The following is an 18,803-nucleotide window of genomic DNA, read 5'->3' as shown; positions in this document are numbered from 1 at the left end:
CAGTGGGATTTGTGTGTGTATCTTCAAATGCGTAACTAATTCAGCTTGAGCTAGGAATATGTCCCTTGTCAAACTATAGTAACAGATCTCATTCTGAACACTGTGGCACAAGAGATAGAGATGTAAAAGCAAGATGAGCTCTTAATAACCTTTCTGGAAGGAGTGAGTGACAGGTTGAATGTTTATTGTAATCCAAACTTGAAGACACAAGAGGAGGTCTGTTTTGTTGAGTGGATTTGATTTTTTTTCCCTCATTTCATATTTTGTTCTGTTTGTTTTGAGTAGTAGATACATGTTGAATGTTGTTTCTTGGTTAAACATTTACATTATTGTGAAGACATTTACATGCACATTTTTACAGTTAATCTCCTTGATTATAGTGAAATATTATTGGAGTCCTTTTTTAGCAACTGATTTTAAGTTTAGGAATTAAACCATTTCACATTCACATCAAACTGACCAAAAATTGAAAAATTCAGAATTAAAAACGGGATGCAGGAAAATCTGAAAAAGCTTGGTTTTCTCTTATTTTGTGTGGAATGTATTTAGTGAATCCTGAAGAATCATTATCTCCCTTCTAGTTCTTGCTGTTAGAGTTACTTTAGTAAGTCTTTTTGTCAGTTGATACTGTAAGTCTCATTGAAATTAGCAAGGTATGCTCTGTATTTTGCTTGTGTTTTTGCTGGTAAAATAAATAGGAATTATTTTTTAAACACTTATTACCAAATTCACTTAATGACTATGATTGATTATTCACTACTGACTCACAATTATTCTTTAAAATAAGCTCTTTTGTTGTTGTTGTTGTTGTGGGTTTAGCATAGTAATTATGAAGTGTTCCTTTTTCTTTTAGACACCCTTTCACCAGCATCCAGTCCTTCATCCATTAATTTTGCCACAGCTCCAGGTAGCATAGATGAATCACCCAGTGGAGCATTAAACATTGAATGTAGAATTTGTGGGGATAAAGCCTCAGGCTACCATTACGGAGTACATGCTTGTGAAGGTTGTAAGGTACAGTCATAATTTTCTTTTTAAGAGCCTAAATCATGTCACTTTATTTACAGGGTTGTATGAAGATAAGCATTTCTTTCATAAATGTTTAATTAGTATAATTTTAGCCATTAAAATTATTTAATAAATATGTCTGTGATCTTTTTGGGGAATAAATTTGTTCAGATACTATAACTGGATAACTTAACTCAATACCAGACCTTCATCAAGCAGAGGCAATTCACAATGAAAAATTTTAATGCTGCTTTTGTGGAACTAATTAGTTAAACAACTAGAACAACTTAAAACACTAAACTATGACTAAAAAACAAAGCCTACTTGCTCCACGAGTGTTTTATTTGTGTTGAGAGTACAGCTGTGAGAAGCATGCAAGTTTGTTACATTTCCACTATAACACTAGTAAATCCTGAATATTTCATCTCCATCCTGTTCAGCTTGAATCACTTAGTATTGTACCTCTTGTAGTTTTGGGGCCAGTGCACATATCTGAGGCAAATTAATATTATCATTAATGTATGATTTTGGTATTTCTATGGCCCAAGTGTTAGAAGATTCTTTTCTTTTTTTCTCTGATGTTTTAGTTTTGCATTTATTTTTTCTAAATTATAATGTGAGAGAAATAATTTTATGTGAACAATTTTCTCTCATGCTCCATGTCAGAAGGTGATAATTATATGATAGGTGATAATTATATTATATTATATAAGGTGATAATTATAATTATATAAATAAGTATGAATCTTATGGAATAATACTCGAAACTCTACTAGACATTGAGAACATGAAGAGCAAATTCAAATCAGCTGTGGTCAGAAAGCTCCACAGCCTAAATGATATCTGTTACTATGTCACGTGAAGCAGAATGTTGCAATGACTTTAAAAAGCTTTGCTAACCCTTTAATTACTTCTTAGTATGAGTCTGGTGTTATATTGTAATATCAAGATATCGTGGTAAGATCTGATGAGTTATGGGCTTTTCTGTAACGCCTATTTTGTGTTCTTGGCTTTCTCTACACACTGTGCTGCATTGTAATACCCCTCACATTTGCTGAATAGAAACGTGTTGATTCTATGTATTTGTGTGACTTACACATGTGACAATGAAGATTGTTCCTGTCAGGCACTGAGAAAATAGATTCAAAAGTAAGTGAGACTTTTACATAGTCATTAATAGCAAATTTACTTTGTTACTTAAAGCTCTCAGTTCTCTCACAAGGAAGAGGGCTGAGAGCTATCCATCCTTTCCTGTTTTCCTTCACAGACACCACTATATTGCAGAGAGTAGGGAATTCAAACCTTTGGACAGGTTATGCTTTTCACACTGTTTAGCTAGTGATATCAATAAACAATAAAAAATTGCATGCATGATTAAAGTTCAGTAGTCAACAGCTCTTTAACATTACATTTTTTTTCAAACTTCTTACAGGGTTTTTTTAGGAGAACAATCCGATTAAAACTCGTCTATGACAAATGTGATCGCAATTGCAAAATTCAGAAAAAAAATCGTAATAAGTGCCAATACTGTCGTTTTCAAAAGTGCCTTTCAGTTGGAATGTCACATAATGGTAGGTAAGAGTGTCCTTAATAAATTTGCTTGTTTCTACCCAGGATCTGCTTCTGGAAGCAAGCACTTGGAAAACTTTAATACGTTTTTATATGAGTTGAACTTCATATTTTTTTCAGTATAGATTGTGGCGGGGGGGACCAGTTTCCCTCATGACTAGTTAAAGTAGCTGATAAACACCTGGCAGATGTGCTTTTATGAACTTTACACAGTTGTGTGGATTGTCTGTTTGTCCATGTGATGGTAAATATAGTTGGTTTCACCCAGAACTTGGACGCTATTGGTGACATTGAAACAAGTTTCAATACTGGAAGAATTCTGGTCAGGGGATTTGCAGAGGAGCGGAAGGAGAGCTATTTCATTATGAGAGAGAAAGACATAGGACAGAAATCTGTAGAAGGCTAGGGTTCATTATTTTGTAGGTTACCATGCAACAGCTCTTGGACAGATGGTTTAGGAAGGGCGGGGAGGTTGCTGACTTTGTGTGCTGACCATGGAGCAGGTATCTGGTAGGTTGCTTGCTAAATGGAATGGTAAAAATTTAAAGCATTTAGATATACAGTTCAAAAATAGTTATTATTTGTGTTAATGACTTAATATAGGGCTGGTAAGCCTGTGGTCTACAGGCCAATTTCAGCCCCACAAGGTAGTTTTATATACAGTATGTAGCTTGCTAAGCAACTTTGGTAAAGGGGAGAAGATAAAGGAGGGAGAAGCCAAGCCATGAGAAAGCATATTTTAGGTGTCCAAATGTCAGCAGTTTGCTTTCCCTACATAAATCCGATTGTGTCAAGGCTGAATTTGGGAGCAGGTGTGATTTGAGAGTAGGTTGCTGGGCTAGATGAAAAGCTGTGAGTTGGAAGGCAAACTTTCTGAGGAAACAATGCCATCGAGATGGCAGGGAAGCTTCCTATGGCAGTGTAGTCTAGAGCCGTAGGAAGTGACATAGGGAATGTTAACCTTCTGGTTCTGAGGACTTCTGAATACTTTGTGAGGATGATACTAAAATGCACTGGGAGCAGGTATATACTCTCAGTGTGACTTGGGAAGAGCACGCCAGCTAACAAAGTAACATCTCAGGGGCAGGAGCTGAGTAGAGAGCTGTGCTGGCTAGCAGGGGTTAGGTTAGTCTTCAGTTGAAGTGATTTCCCTGAGGGTACCTGTGCTCCAGCTGAAAGAAAGCAGCAGTTTTACTGGGGCAAACATACGGGAGACCAAAAAGGAAGGAGAAGATTCTGACTTGCAGGCCGTACTTCTTATGAAACAAACCTAAAGTTTCACTTTAGGAGAGAGATTCTTCCACTTTTATAATAGACTCATGGCCAGATTCAGAGCAGACCTTCCACTGAAGTCCAAAACTACACTGCAGATCATTACTTAAAACCCCTCCTTATATAATGAGAAAATTCCTTGGCATGTTTAAGGGCTAATTCTGCATAGGATTGGAATTGTTCAGTCAAAGCAGAGAGATTCTGTCCTCCCACTGGTTAGTTGCTGAAATGAGGCAAGAGTAACCAGCTGTACTAGCAATTTCAAAACTTTGCACACTATCAGAGGGCAGGGCCCCTTCCTGAATGGAGTTCTTTTAGGTTTTAGCTGAAACTGAAGACGTACGTAGAATATGCTTTTTATTCTACTGTTATGTGTCAAGGACAGTCGCCCAAGAAATGGGAGACTTCCTTGACCACTGAGGTTTCAAACTCACATCTCCTGCCTCTCTAAAGAATGTCCTAGCAACTAGATTGGATACTCAAACTCTACTTTCATCCTCTCCAGTTGTGGTGGGCTAACCTGGGTCTGGGAGGAAGTTTTGTTGAGTGACCTTTGAGCATAAATCTGGGTCTCTGATCTGTTCTGTTCTCACTAGACAGTACAGATATGTTGAACTGAACAAACATCCAGTGCATAAATAGCTGAAGCCCTAGCAGGTCCAGAATCAGCAGAGTAATTCCCCAGGCAGCTCCCCAGCCAGCACGTGCTCTCTGCCAGACTCCTGTCCTGACTTTCCTCACTGACTTTTTTTTAGATTTCCCTTGGTAGATTCTGAGTCTCACTTTAGGAGTTACATGACACGATAAGGAGAGAACAACTATTTAGGTAGTACAGAAGGAAAAAGGTGTGCTTTCTACATCCTTGCAAATACCAGTTTGTGTTCTGAAATGTCTGATTACCCTCAGTTTAGTATACTGACTTGATGAGTTTCATCAGTCATGTCTCAGTCATCATCTGTGCTGGAAAGGACTGTTTCACTCATGAATTTATCATAGTAAGTATGCTACTCCTACCTTGGTTTTTCCGAATGGAAAATCTTGCTGCTTTATTCAGCAATGGGAAAAAGCACAGGTTTTTTTAATAACTTTTATTTTTTTTACAATTGTGTCTTCCTATCAGCAATACGTTTTGGACGAATGCCAAGGTCTGAGAAGGCCAAGTTGAAAGCAGAAATTCTAACGGGTGAAAATCATATAGAAGATTCAGAAATGGCAGATCTTAAATCACTTGCCAAAAGAATTCACGATGCTTACCTGAAAAACTTCAACATGAACAAGGTTAAAGCCAGAGTCATCCTTGCAGGGAAAGCTAACAACAATCCAGTAAGTAATTTTTACATAGCTTTAAAGTAAAACTAGAAGGACTTAAGGTGATATAATAATTTGTTAAACTCTTAAGCAGATGTTTTAGAAAATGAGTAACATGCTAATACATAATGAAATATACAATAAGGAATTCCTATAGTAAATATCAATACTTTTAGGCACTATGAGAATAATAGAAAGCTTTAGGAAACTCCAAATTATGGTAGTATATGTAAGGGAAAAAATGAGTTCTTAATCAAAAAACAAAATGGATATCTGAATGTGAATACCTCTTGATATTGGTAGGGAAAATGGTTCAAATTTAATATCCTATTACGAAAAGGGATTGGGGGTGAGGGAGGGAATTTCTCATGCTTTTTTGCCACAGATACCAGGTTAAATAATGTTATCTTTTAGGACATACAGGAGTTCTGAATTACTGTTGTTGTAATCCCAACAGTGTTAATGGTAGGAAAGGAAAGAACTCAAGTCTTTGTTAACAATTCTGCACACTTCCTCATGCAACCTTCCTGGTCATAACTGTATGGTTACTTTGAAAGGAGTAAGCAAGGATGTGAGAAAAGTTTAATTTTCTTTCAGGATAATTTATCCAAGATCTTGAAAAAAATAGTGAATGTTCTATATGAATTTTTACTTATTTTGTTAATTACTAATTAATATGTATTGTGAAATACTTAGCAGTTGCACAACATCTGAGATTTTACTGAGAGCCCCACTGTTTTGACAATAGCAGAATTTTCCTAGAAGTGTTTGAATATCACAAGGAAATCAACGTTAGACAATGAAGAGTTATCTTCTATATATAATATAGAAAATAAAAACAGTGGTCAAGTAAGAATCTTCATTTCAGTAAAAGATAAAAATGGGTTGTTATGAAAACTGTAAGCAAGTTGTCTTCTACATTATGGAATTTGGTGTATTATAGTCTAGTCTAGCCAAGCACACAAGCACATTATAAGAAGGAAACATATGAATAAGGCCTGTCTTTCTCACTGGATTGATGAGATGCTTAAAAACTAAGCATGAGAGTAAGTGTTTTGAAGAGTACAAGCTGACATAAGCCTGAAGCAAATACTGTGCTTTAATACCTTACCAGGTAGATATCTCCATCTAATTTTTGAGCTTGTAATCATGTTAGAATCATAAATTGTAATATGGATTTTAGGTGTAGGGATCCTAGATCAATACCTCTTAATTTTTGTGTTTATATTCGAGCAGTGAAGTTGATATAATTGCAGTCAGATTAGTTGTCTGATTTACCAGAAGCTTGTCCCTTGCATATGTATCAGTGAATTCACTAGTAAAAAACTGTGAGGAATCAGAACTAGTATGGTAGAAACAAGAGAGGTAGAAATAGGAGAGGTAGAAAGAAGAAAAAAAAAAAAGAGAGAAGTTTGTTGTTGGTAATTAATAATCTACCTACTTCTGAACTGTGCATTAACATTTGATTTCAGGGGATCCTAATTCTTGGCATTACTGTAACTCATTGCAGAATAAACTAACATTTTTTATGACGAGCTGTCATTTTTATATTTAGCTCCTAAGACCTTGGCAATACCTCATCAGATTGTAATGCATATATTTTTTTATAATGAAGAGGTTTTTATTTATGGAAAAGACCTGTGATCAGGACAGAAATTCAGCGTTGCCTGACATTCTAATGGGATTCTGGTTTTGGAGATGATTTAGACGTACCGTACCTGGCAAGTTGAGCACTATTTCTATGGAAGAACAGTTGACGTAGTCTATGAAAATCTGAAAATGAACATGAGAGTAATAAATAGATCACATTCTTGTGAAAATATGCTGTCCTATATTTAAAAGACTTCCTGTATTCACCTTAGGATACATCAGGAAAGCATCAGAATGTGCACCAAGTATAGTTAGTTTAGGAAGTGATAGGAATTCAAGAATTGATAGGAATGGAGGAAGGACCTGGATTTCTGGAGAAGGTAATACAAGTCTTTTGGGAACTTTTTGGGTTTTAGTCTGAGATGGATATGTGCATACTAAACACAGTACTTCTTCTCTACAACTACTATGTAATAGACTTTCAGTATCTAAAGGGAAGCTACAGGAGAGAAGGGCACAGACTTGTTAGCAGAGTCTGTTGCGATAGAAAAAGAGGGAATAGCTTCAAGCTCAGGGAAGGTAGATTTAAGTTAGATATAAGGAAAAAGTCTTTTACAGTGAGGGTGGTGAGGCACCGGGACAGGTTGCCTAGTGATGTGGTTGATGCCTCATTCCTGGAGACATTCAAGGTGAGGCTGGATGTGGTGAGCAGTCTCATCTAGCTGTGTTGTCCCTGTTCACTGCAAGGGAGTTGGATTAGATGGCCTCTGGAGGTCCATTCCAATTCTAAGGATTCTGTGATTCTACATAAAAGTTGATTGAAGATATGTCATACCTATTTACATTTTGCGTTTTGCCTTGTTGTTTGAAGAGCAAACTTGCTTGTAAGGGTTGCAGTTCATAGTTCTGTAATACATGGCTTCTCTGTATGCAGAAATATGAAAGAACTCAAGGTTTATTGGTAGTTAAAAACTAATTAGTGTGAAAATTAAAAGGTTCATCCAAATTCAACTCTTTAGTAAAACAATGATGAATTTTTTTTTTATTGATGAATTAGTACTGTTTTCTCTGTAGCCATTTGTTATACATGATATGGATACCTTGTGCATGGCAGAGAAGACGCTGGTGGCAAAATTGGTTGCCAATGGAATCCAGAATAAGGAAGCTGAAGTTCGAATCTTCCACTGCTGCCAGTGTACATCTGTAGAGACTGTCACAGAACTTACTGAATTTGCCAAGTCTATCCCTGGCTTCTCCAATCTTGACTTGAATGATCAAGTGACACTGTTGAAATACGGAGTTTATGAAGCCATCTTTGCCATGTTAGCATCTGTAATGAACAAAGACGGGATGCTGGTAGCCTATGGAAATGGTTTTATAACCCGAGAGTTCCTGAAAAGTCTGAGAAAGCCATTCTGTGATATAATGGAGCCAAAATTTGATTTTGCAATGAAATTCAATGCACTGGAATTGGATGATAGTGATATATCACTTTTTGTCGCTGCCATCATTTGCTGTGGAGGTAAGCGCTATGTATTTGGTCTTCAAGGCAGTACATTTTAAAATTAGAGAGGAGTCTGATTACTCTATATCTTTAAAAGTGGAATGTAAAGGGTGTTGGTGTGTTTTTGTTTGAGGTTTGGGGGATTATTACTTCTTTACGTTTGAGGAACCAGTATTTCCATTTACCAAATAGAAAGAAAAGCAGTTTGTAATGAAACTGGAGACAGACGCAGATTATAGCTTTGCTCACCTTTGTCTTGCTGATTGGATCATGTAATGCGTTCTACACAAACACGCAGTGCTGATGATGTACATCCTATCTTCTGATTTTAATATCACAACTTATTTTCAAAACCCAACTTAGCTAATTCCAAAAATTAGTTTATGGCATTTTAAAAATAATTCCATAGCACCTGGGAATGTGGCTTTTTTTTTTTTTTTAATGCTCATTGTTTGTGAGTGAAAGAGCACAAATGTTATCCATTCTTTCCTCCAGAAAGGACTTTCATATATAAGGTTAAATTCAAAACTATTCATAAGCATTTTGAAAAAGGGAAATCAGAAGATCAAGACAGTTCCAATGGCATGGTTTCTTGCTTTTTTTTACATGCTGCCAAACTCATAAGACATTTCACTGCCTGTGGCAGCATCCTCAACGATTACACGAAGACAAAGTCTGTAGACTTTCAAATGCTTCAATAAGTTCCCATCAAATCTTAAATTACTTTTGCCCACTGAATTGATATTTTGATTTTTCAAAAGTAAAGAAAGATCTTTGCAGGAAAAATGGTATTTTTCTCTTTTCTTCTCCTTGGAAATAGCTTAAGTTTGCAAGAAACAAACTTAGCTCATGACCCCATACTTCTTACAGAGAAGTTTGGTCCAAAGAGTTAAAGTATAGGATTGTAAGTAGCTTCAAGTGGGATCCTATGCTGGAAAGTGTGAAACATCCTGAATACAGTACTTCTCTACATCCTATCCATAACTTATGCTAACCTATGGCAATATATATGGAAGCCAAGGGTGAAAGCCAGATATTTTATATCTTGATTGTAGCTCCCAAACTTGAAGAATTCTCTAGAAATAACCATGTGTTTTTGAACCTTTGTCCTTACTGTTTGAATTCTGTTATCATGACATGCAGAATATAGAACTGGATTCCTAGGCTGAATGCTTCTTTTGTGAGTGTGAGGGGGGGAATTTATGTACTTTTGGGTTTTTTTTCTCCTATAGTAGCACAGGTTGTATTTGGTACTATGAACTCTTTCCTCAAATAGCTGTGGGCATTGAAAACACTTTCACCTGAGGGCTAAGACTACTTTTTTTTTTTTTTTTTAATTAAAGATATACTTTAACCCTGTTCCAGAACCTCTTGATGAGATTATTCTCATTGCCCTCAAGTGTATAATGTCAACTTATACTAATCTACAATATAGAATCTATAAAGTAGCCTACAATAAAGAATATTTCTAAAATTTTGACATGTATTCTTCTGTTTTGAGAATAGATCGTCCCGGTCTTGTAAATGTAGGACACATTGAAAAAATGCAGGAGAGCATTGTGCATGTACTGAAACTGCACTTGCAAACCAACCATCCCGATGATATCTTCCTCTTCCCGAAACTTCTCCAAAAAATGGCTGACCTCCGACAACTTGTCACAGAGCATGCTCAACTTGTTCAGATAATCAAGAAGACTGAATCTGATGCACATTTACACCCTTTACTGCAGGAAATCTACAGGGACATGTATTAAGGATTTTTAGTATTTTTTCCACAATATTTAAAGACAACAGCAATATTAATAGATGGGAGCAAAGTCACTTGCACAGCTGTCAGCTGTTCACTCAGTTCGGAGCGTGAAAAATTCAAAAGCTACGTAACTGGAGTGCTACAGTTCTTTTGGTTTGAGTTCTTCTGTCTTCTTCTGAATGAGTTCTGCAGATAAATGCTGATCCTAATACTCATGAAGCGCCTTAAAGCAGTTCTTTTATTTGGAAATCTGAAGATTGGTAAAGAATGTGTATTTGTATAATAAATCAGAATGTTAAGTAACGGAAATGAAAAAAAAATGTATTTCCTCTTGGCTTAGTCATTTTAGAGTTACAATAACAAACTGTGCAGATTCTCTCCAGCTACATGCACCGTCATAAAGATTACGCATTCTTGGCTCATGGTAATTACTGGGAAATGGCTAATAACTTCTTAGAGCAATCAGTCTAAGCTTATGGAGTGATTGGATGTTACTGTTCATACACATGTGAAAAGTTTGAAAGACCTTTCTTGTGCCGTTGCTTGAAATCCATGGAGCACAGTATTCCATATAGCATGGCATTGGTATACTTCAGGATAAGTGTGTTAAAAAGAATACTTTCAAGAAATGAAATAAAATCCTAAGCATTATCTAAAATACAGCAGATATTACCCATTCAGGTGTTTCTTAAAAGTGCTAAGTCAGGGAACCCTTGTTTGAAAAAGAAATAGAACAATCTCCCTGAGGAAAAATGTGTCAAACTACATGTGGCTTGGAGAACTTGCAATAGCTCAAGATGCAGTTTTGATCTAAAAATACAACTTTGCATTAGCCAGAGTTCTGGGCAGACAGAAAAATCTGATCCTGGTCCAGAAAAGAAGAATTTCAACTATACAGTATTCTAGTACAGTGATAGCTTACTCTGAAGAAAAGATTTCATAGGAAAGGTGCCTTCCTTCTTGTCTGTGTTTTGGCAGTATGGAGTTAATGGAACTTGTTTACTTCTGAGTACACTTTTTTTTTCCAAATATCTACTCAGATATACTTCTAATCTTTCATAGACATTGCCTATAGAAGTAATAGCTGGAATATTTTACCAAATTTTGTCTTTGTCATTAAAACCATAGTGGATAAAGTGACAATATCAGCAAGAAAATGAAGCTTGTCCATTGCGTAATGTTATGAAAGAGCACAACTGAGAGTAAGCTCATCATGTACATGAGGGTTTTACAGTAGTACTTACTTACTCTTGATGCAAAATAAGCTACAGGGAAACTGCTTGCCTATGGCATTTTGCAGAGTTCTTTATTGAGGTTAATGCACAAAATGTGAAAGCAAGTGCTAGTTGCATGCAAGGCACTGTGCTGGTTCTTGTCATTTTTTAATCAGTTTGTCCTTTCCATATTTTACTATCTGTACTGAGGTTTCAGGAGCCAGCCTTAACATTTTCACAGCAGTTAGGCTTTCAGTGCCACAGGATGACACATTCTCCTTTTTTTATAGTAGCTTGCTTGGAAACATTATAATCTGAAAATATTCTCTGAATGAACTTTAAGATGGATGAAGTGAGAACATCATGCATTGATGCTTGTTTAGTTACATTTGTTTTCCACAGGCCCACTGGCATGGCTAGGCCCTGAATAAATTACAGGTTTAACAGCAATTTGGTATTTATCCAGATGATGGCCATTAGCAGAAGTTTTAGCATGGAACACTAAAGCACCAGCCTCAAATTTGGTGGCTATTTATGGCAAGATAGAAGAATTAGATACATATGCATTAAACTCCCTCCTTTGCCTTCCCTGTCAGTCACCTTCCTCTCCCCACAGCTGGGGTCAATACGCACTGTGTTACAGCTCCTTAAAACACTTCAGGAAGAGAAGATTGTTGGTCCTACCAGGAAACAGTGGATGAGAAGTGGGTTCTCTTCTCTGTCTTGCAACAGTACATAGTGTGCCCTCAGAAATAACAAGATTTTATTAGCGATGCTGCTTGATTCTTCAAGTCAACCTTGTCTCTCTATGAAACTGTGGGCATAAGATAGTCAGCACTGAGATATCTGATAGGCAATATTGCTTACTCAAGGAAGTTGTCAAAATCTAAGAGAGGCATTCTAGGGATCTGTACTCACTGCATCCATCTATAGGAAGTATGTGTTGCTCAGCACTGTGCAACTGATTGCAGTGGAAATTCTAATGCTGAAGGCTCTGAGCAGCCAACTGGCTTAAGTTTATCTTCTCAATAAGTGTAAGCTGCATTTTCCCACAATGTGCAGCCATCTGCAGAATGCACATTTGAAAGCTCTGTTCCATCATTTGCATGTACTGAAGTTTCTCAGGAAACAGAACAAAACAAAAAACCAACATCACTTTGGAGAGAATGTATTTTCACCGTTAATGGTTCCAGAAGTGGTTAATGCACTTTAGTGAAACCGAAAACTTTAATAATATATTCACATGTGGCAAAATTATAAAGAACTTAAAACAGCATTGTATCTGTATTAGAAGCTTCTTTGTAACAGGATCCCATTATAGGCATTAGGAGAGTGTGCTAGTTGCACTTTTTTCTATTTCAGGTGGTTTTTTTTAATAACAAATGAAAATGCAAGCATTCTTTGAGTAATTCCTTTGGACACCAGCATTTGATTTCTACTTTAGGTTGGAGATTTTTAAATGTATGGAAAGAACTTACCTTTGAGCTACGGAAATATGAACAAGATGTTAATGTGATGTTAATGTAGCCGAGAATTCTGGATAAATTCTGCTGTCTACAGGTTTGCACTGCGCATGTACGCACAGACTCCTTTTGTAGAAGGAGATATTGAAGATTCACCTGGATGCTTTTCTGTGCAGCCTGCTGCAGGGAGCCTGCTTTAGCAGAGGGGTTAGACGCAGTGATCTCCAGAGGCCTGTTGCAACCACTACAATTCTGTGATTCTGTGTGATTTGTGAATAATGAAACAGAGCGGACACTTCACTTGCATAACTGTGCAAAAGAAAGTTCTTAATTTAAACCTTATCCTTCTAAAAAGTTACATCAGGGACTTGTGTGGGTGACTAAAATAGGTATTTGCTAATTAGATGTCCAAATTACTCAATTCACATTCATTTTCAAGAAGTTTGGAGTCTGACAAGTTTGAGGTATGTTATTGAGGATCCTTCAGCATCTCCACATTGTTGAGATCATTTAATGTTTTACAATATTCAGTCTATGAAGGGAAATAAAGTTATCAGATTTCAGGATAAAGGTGTATTAAAGGCTCACTAGCTTGATATATATGTAGTTTTGATCTGATTCTTATCTGCACTAGCTTATGTTAATGTCATAGCATTGAAGAACCCCAGTTAGGGACCAGGTACCCATAACGAGCTTACAACCAAAGGAAGTGGGTAGATAGGGATCCTAAGGAACAACGGTACAATTTAGGATTTCAACAAACCTATGACCTATTATTTTGGAGAGTTTTTTTGTTTCTGTGTTCTTTATTATTGGTAAGCCATAGGTACTTCAATAGCAGGGAAAATAGAAAAAAAAAAGAATTTGTTTCAAATAATTCGGAGTACTTGTTTCAAACTCTGTAACATATTGGTTAAAGGTATACTGTTTTCAGTTTAATAGCGCACAGCTGTCTTTAAAAACAAAAACATTGCATTGTACTTTATAATTTTCAGAAATCCACTTCTATTTTATATACAAATCGTCTGTCAGTAGATAGGAATGTTCTCCACTTACAGAAATTGAATCTTTCTTAGCATTTAAAGAAGTGTTCTTCTGTCATTTCCACGTGCCTTTGTGCATTGGCTCTAGCCAGCAGCTAGAAAGCTGAAGTGTTGCCAAAGAGCATATTTTAGCTTTATTTCTGGTCTGCACAGATTTAGGAAATACCAGCAGTTGCACTAAGTCCGTTCTCATGAGAGAGCTAGCACAAGTTTGCAAATCAAAGAGCTTATAATAAGCATCTAAACATTTGTTTGTTTATTCAAACTGCTAAAGCTTTGGAGATTTATTCATCATGGGAGCTGGGTCACACACTAGTAAACTGAAATGTCCTCCTTATCTCTTACGGAAAGCCTGGACAACTTGCGCATCGTGTCGGACAAAGAAATTGGAGATTGCGCTGTAGCTGCTTCTACTGTGTCTAAAGAGGAACAATTTCAGCTCTGTCTCTCCTTAAAAGCAACCGCATTACTTAGTTGAAAATCTGCAACTGCCTTTAACAAATGCATTTGCAGCTGTTGGGTTATTACTTAAGCATAAGTTCTTATAAATAACGGACCTTCACTGAAAACTCTAATCCCTTAGTAAGTGTTGAAATGTAAGGTATAGTATGGTATCTGGTACTTGTTTATATTTCAAGTGCTTTCTTGATAATAAGTTACATATATTTTTTTTTAATCGAGTTAATTAGCTCTGCTGTCCTCTAGTAGAGATTTAAATTATACGTGGGTTTGATCTGAGAGTACTGATCATATGTACTATGGAATTTTTTAATTTAATGTAACGCTGTTTCTTCACATTTTGATTTGTAAAATATCAGAATATAATTGCAAGGTATAAACTTTCACTAAATTATATTACAGAGGTGCTTTAAGAAAAAACGTAAATTATTTAATTTAAATACTTGTTTCATACTTAATCTCGTGAAGCCTTTTGTACAGTGTGGAAAGATTTACTCTTATGAGTAAGGGTGGTGGGCCTTAACTCAAAGACAAGCGTCTATTTATTCCTGTGTGGGCTTTATTCTGCAACTTGTCAGTGTTTGGCATTGACCACTGTAGCCAAATTTAAAATTGTGCTTTCTCGTAGAACATAGAACTTCCTTAAAGCAAGTCTAGGTTAGGTTGAAATGTAACTTACAGCTGCTTTTTTTCTGAATTTCTTAGGCAGCAATGGAAAAAAGAAACAACTAACTTTAAAAGGTACCGTCAGATATGTCACTTTACACTGTAAATATGTTGTTTGAATGCATTGTTAACTAAAGCCATTCTGGGGCAAGGGCATTCCTCTTCTGTTTTCCCTAATGTGCTTATGGCTTTTTAAAGCTTCTTCAGCTTCTGAAGCCTTTTTTTTTCCCTTAATCTTCTCAATTGCTTCTAGTGTTATCTTGTCAGATAACGTTTCAAAAGAGAACTTCTACTGCAAGGACCTCCATTCCAGCTGAGCTGCCTCGGCCCAGGGGAAAGGCTACAGGCACAAAATAGATTGATCTCCTTACAGGCTGGGCCTTAAGCATAGACTGGACTGCATGAGCAGACATAAGGTACTTAAAAGCCGTTTTAAGTATTTTGGTATGTTTTCTCAGGTTGGATATGCATGAGAAATAATTGCTACTGTGGGGGAAAAAAAAGAGGAGAAAACAAGAAGCCAACAACAACAACAAAAGTGGCATGACCAGTGCAAAAACTTGTATGGCTTTCTTTACCCTCAAAAGAAAAGAAAAAACTGGTGACGAAAAACATTAGCCAACCAGAATACTGGCGCGCTCTCCTACTGTGTAGGAGTGCAGGATAAATGTTCAGATCTCCTCTGCAGTGTGTAATGGGAATCCTAAGATTAGCCAACTACTGGGTGGTTCATATGCAAGTCGCCACACATAGAGCCGTTCACATCCGGGCTTCGCTACCTCAGGCACACCTGCATGCTACAGAAAGTTTTGCTGCCCTGTGTAGGAGTTGCCCTCATGGAGACGCAGTGCCTTCGCCTCATCGGTCCTGCAGCGCTCTTTGGAGCTGCTGGGGGTGAGCAGGCGCCCGCCACCAGATCCGTTCAGCAGCTGTGCCAATGTATCGGCTCACAGAATGGGAAGAGGCCGCCTCCAATGCAATCCTTTGCCCCACTCCCTGCAGGGACGGCTCCTCTGGTGTGGCTGGCAGTGGGAGGCCGTGGCTCCCTGTCGGTGGCCGCAAGTATTTTCCTCTGGTTTCAGAAGTGGAAGAGCATTTATGGCTTCCTTAGTAATAACAAAGCTGATCTAAGTTTGAATAGTGCAGATTTTAAAATGAACGCCCCTGTTGCTGTTTGACAACATCTGTGGTATCAGCTTCTCAGATGAGTCGCATTTCATATTGCTCCTGATATTTCACAACTACTCTGATTTTCTTTAGGAATGTAACTATTTAATTACATCACAATGTTAAAACCTTTTATTGTGTCTCAAAGGGTCTGTTATCCGATATGACAGAAAGAAGCACATCTTTGTTAGTGCTGGTGAATCCTAAGCAGTAGAGCTAATGAGTGTTTAATTATATCAAGACGTTAAGGAAGGAAAACAAGCAAATCATTGTTTCCACTCACCTTTTTTTTTATTTTTATAGAGTTTTGGGGTGTGTTTTATCGCAAAGAGCAGATGTTTCTTGAAGGGAGTGATCAAACCCGATTCCCAGTGAATGTGTTTCCCAGTGAAACCCCACTGTGCTGCTGTCAGAGCAAATGTAGCTGGAATTTCCAGGAAAGAATGGCAGCCCTGGGCTCGCAGGGGTTTATAGGAAAGACAAAGTCACTTGCACATGTGAATGTAACAATTACACATAGTGTAATACCATCATAGTTTCTCAGATGTTACAGGCCTACCAAGCTAGAATGAAAAAGGAATTTTTCTACATTGCTTTTTCTTTACTTCTCCTTTAAAAAAATGAATGGTTGGATTCACGGTTTGTATAGAGACTGGTAGAAACATGTGCTTTAAAAAGGGGGAAAAAAAGGAAGTTATCCTGCAAGACTGAATGTAAACACAGTTAATTTGCAATATGTTTTTGCCTTAATGGTTTAAAAAAATAAAAATAAAAAGTATTTTTAAAATGAACCTACTGACTTGTGCTGATCTTTTATTTCCAGGAAGAAAATTCACGGTAGTGTTGTGGTTTTGAGCCAAGCAGAGCTGTTACGCTCTGCTGGTGGTCTCTTGCACTTTATCCAAAGCAGTTGCCACGTCTTTACTGAATCCCTTCCAATGACCATACACACTATCAATACACACATCAATACTTCCAATGACCATACACACATCAATAGCTTTTAAGTGCATTAAGATTAGTTCTGCTCTGGCCTCTTGTACAACTTACAGCCTCACCCTGAGGTATGGTGACAGCACTCGGTCTGTAAAATCACATATATACCAAGACATTGCGGTGGCATAATGCCCACGTTCAGTAGGAAATAGTAGAACGCAGAACGTGCAATTAGTAACAGTCAGAAACAGATAATAACAACTCTTCATCACTACAGGAGATCCATAATCACACGTAGGCCAGCTTTCCTCTCCTAGCATGACGACCACGGATGACAGAGCATAGCTGACAAACCTGGGCTAGTGCACCCTTATTGTTGTATTTGCTGGAAATAAGGTTTTTGTGACCCAGAATGTGTAACCAGGGAGCTGAGAAGCAGAGGAATCCTTAACTTAGCTTTTCCTGTAGTACTCTAGTTAAATAAGCAAGGTGTACTGGGTCAAATCAAAGACTAGCTTCAGGTTTTTCCCTTTTACTACTGAGTCTCCTCTCCCTCGAGCTGAACTTAAGGAGTATTTAAAGCTGGCTTCACCCATGAGAGTTTTGGATGATTTCTGCAAGGGCTGCCCCTCTTTAATTATGTTGGCCCATGATGTCAAGGATGAACATCGGTGGTATAGCAGTAGGGATTGAACCTTCCCACCAGCATTCTCTTACATTTTGTTGCTGTGTGACAGATGGCAGCAGAGGAGCAGTCTGATAAAATGTCATCTGACACGGAAGTGCATCCAAACCAAAGGTGTGTCACAGTGATCCTTCATGTGGAAAAATGGGCACCCACTGCAATTCACTGACACTTGTTGAATGTTTATGGAGAGTGGATGTGAGCACAGTGAGGCAGCGGCTGGTGCGTTTCAGTGGTGGCACTGATGTGAAAAACATTCCACCATCTGGTCAGCCATGCAGATTCTTACTAGCACCGCATGCAGGCTCTCGTTGATCACTGGCAAAAATGCATAGCTAATAGTGATGACCGTTTTGAAAAATTGTGTTTTGTAGCTGTGCATTTTCTCTGCAAAACGGTGTTGTGCTCTCTGTATCCATTGTAGTTTCCATGGGAATTAGTAGTAGTCATAACTTCCAGAGCAACCTATGTATATTGTGATGGCAAAGACAACAGTTACAAATAAAAGACTTAACTGCACTTCTCTTGAATGGCACACACAGGAGATTGAATTAGAGGAAAAACAGCTCTGAGAGCAGAGGTCCTTCCCATTGCCATGTGGGTGCACCTCCCAGGCCTCTGGTATCTCGTAAATGTGCCCAAAAGCACATTTCCGTTCAGATGTGACTGCCAGGCTTTTAAAACCTACTTTCAGGCTAAGAGTTACCATACAACCTGTTGAAAATGTTGTGAAATAAAGAGAATAAAAACTTAGAAAAAAAACTTGTTTTAGAAAGACATTTGCCTGTGTAAACATACCATGTGATCTAAGTAAGTTAAGTAAGGAGGGGGAGGGTGGGAGGAGCTGTGTGTAACATGAAACTGAAATTTAAAACCACTAATTTTAAGCAAGCTGTGCCTTCCTTTCTTTGAAAGAGTAACCTCTTACTACTGCAGAATGGAATCTGAAATGTTGAGTTCTAACAAGTATCTTTTTTAGGCAATTGAAGAGGTCTATGCACTTCATGCCCAAGAGCAACTAGAGCTTGAAAAAGATTGTAATATTTCCATTATTGCTCCTCTTCTAACTGCAAGAAATTCCAGTTTCCGACAGGACAAACCAATAGGTGAGCTTTAGTAAAAACAGAATGAAAGATTCCAAGACATTAGAAAGTCTTAATTATTAACTC

At 37.5% G+C, this 18,803-nt stretch overlaps 3 protein-coding genes across 9 annotated transcripts in view; 1 reads left to right on the top strand and 2 right to left on the bottom strand.

Annotated features, from left to right (window-relative positions):
* Positions 1–10,885, top strand: part of PPARA (peroxisome proliferator activated receptor alpha) — a 35,096-nt gene extending 24,211 nt beyond the window's left edge. For 6 of the 7 annotated variants that reach the window (XM_065742338.1, XM_065742340.1, XM_065742339.1 and 3 more), the window contains 5 exons: positions 854–1,014; positions 2,441–2,579; positions 4,970–5,172; positions 7,822–8,269; positions 9,758–10,885. In XM_065742338.1, coding sequence (XP_065598410.1) covers positions 854–1,014; positions 2,441–2,579; positions 4,970–5,172; positions 7,822–8,269; positions 9,758–10,005 — 1,199 coding nt within the window. In that variant the 3' untranslated portion in view covers positions 10,006–10,885. Of the gene's footprint in view, positions 1–853; positions 1,015–2,440; positions 2,584–4,969; positions 5,173–7,821; positions 8,270–9,757 lie in introns of those variants that run through there. The other variant, XM_065742342.1, reaches the window with a different exon arrangement.
* Positions 1–18,803, bottom strand: part of LOC136052309 (zinc finger CCCH-type antiviral protein 1-like) — a 117,820-nt gene that overhangs the window by 25,062 nt on the left and 73,955 nt on the right. The window lies entirely within an intron of this gene.
* PKDREJ (polycystin family receptor for egg jelly) overlaps positions 15,999–18,803 on the bottom strand; it is a 32,138-nt gene continuing 29,333 nt past the window's right edge. Inside the window, exon 3 of the mRNA XM_065740875.1 lies at positions 15,999–16,087. Coding sequence (XP_065596947.1) covers positions 16,082–16,087 — 6 coding nt within the window. The 3' untranslated portion in view covers positions 15,999–16,081. The remainder of the gene's footprint in view (positions 16,088–18,803) is intronic.

This window comes from Cyrtonyx montezumae, unplaced genomic scaffold, assembly GCF_038088225.1.
Source record: "Cyrtonyx montezumae isolate F1298 unplaced genomic scaffold, pur_monq_1.0 scaffold_3, whole genome shotgun sequence".
In the NCBI taxonomy this organism is placed as follows: Eukaryota; Metazoa; Chordata; class Aves; order Galliformes; family Odontophoridae; genus Cyrtonyx; species Cyrtonyx montezumae.
This window is presented reverse-complemented; position numbering and strand designations above follow the sequence as displayed.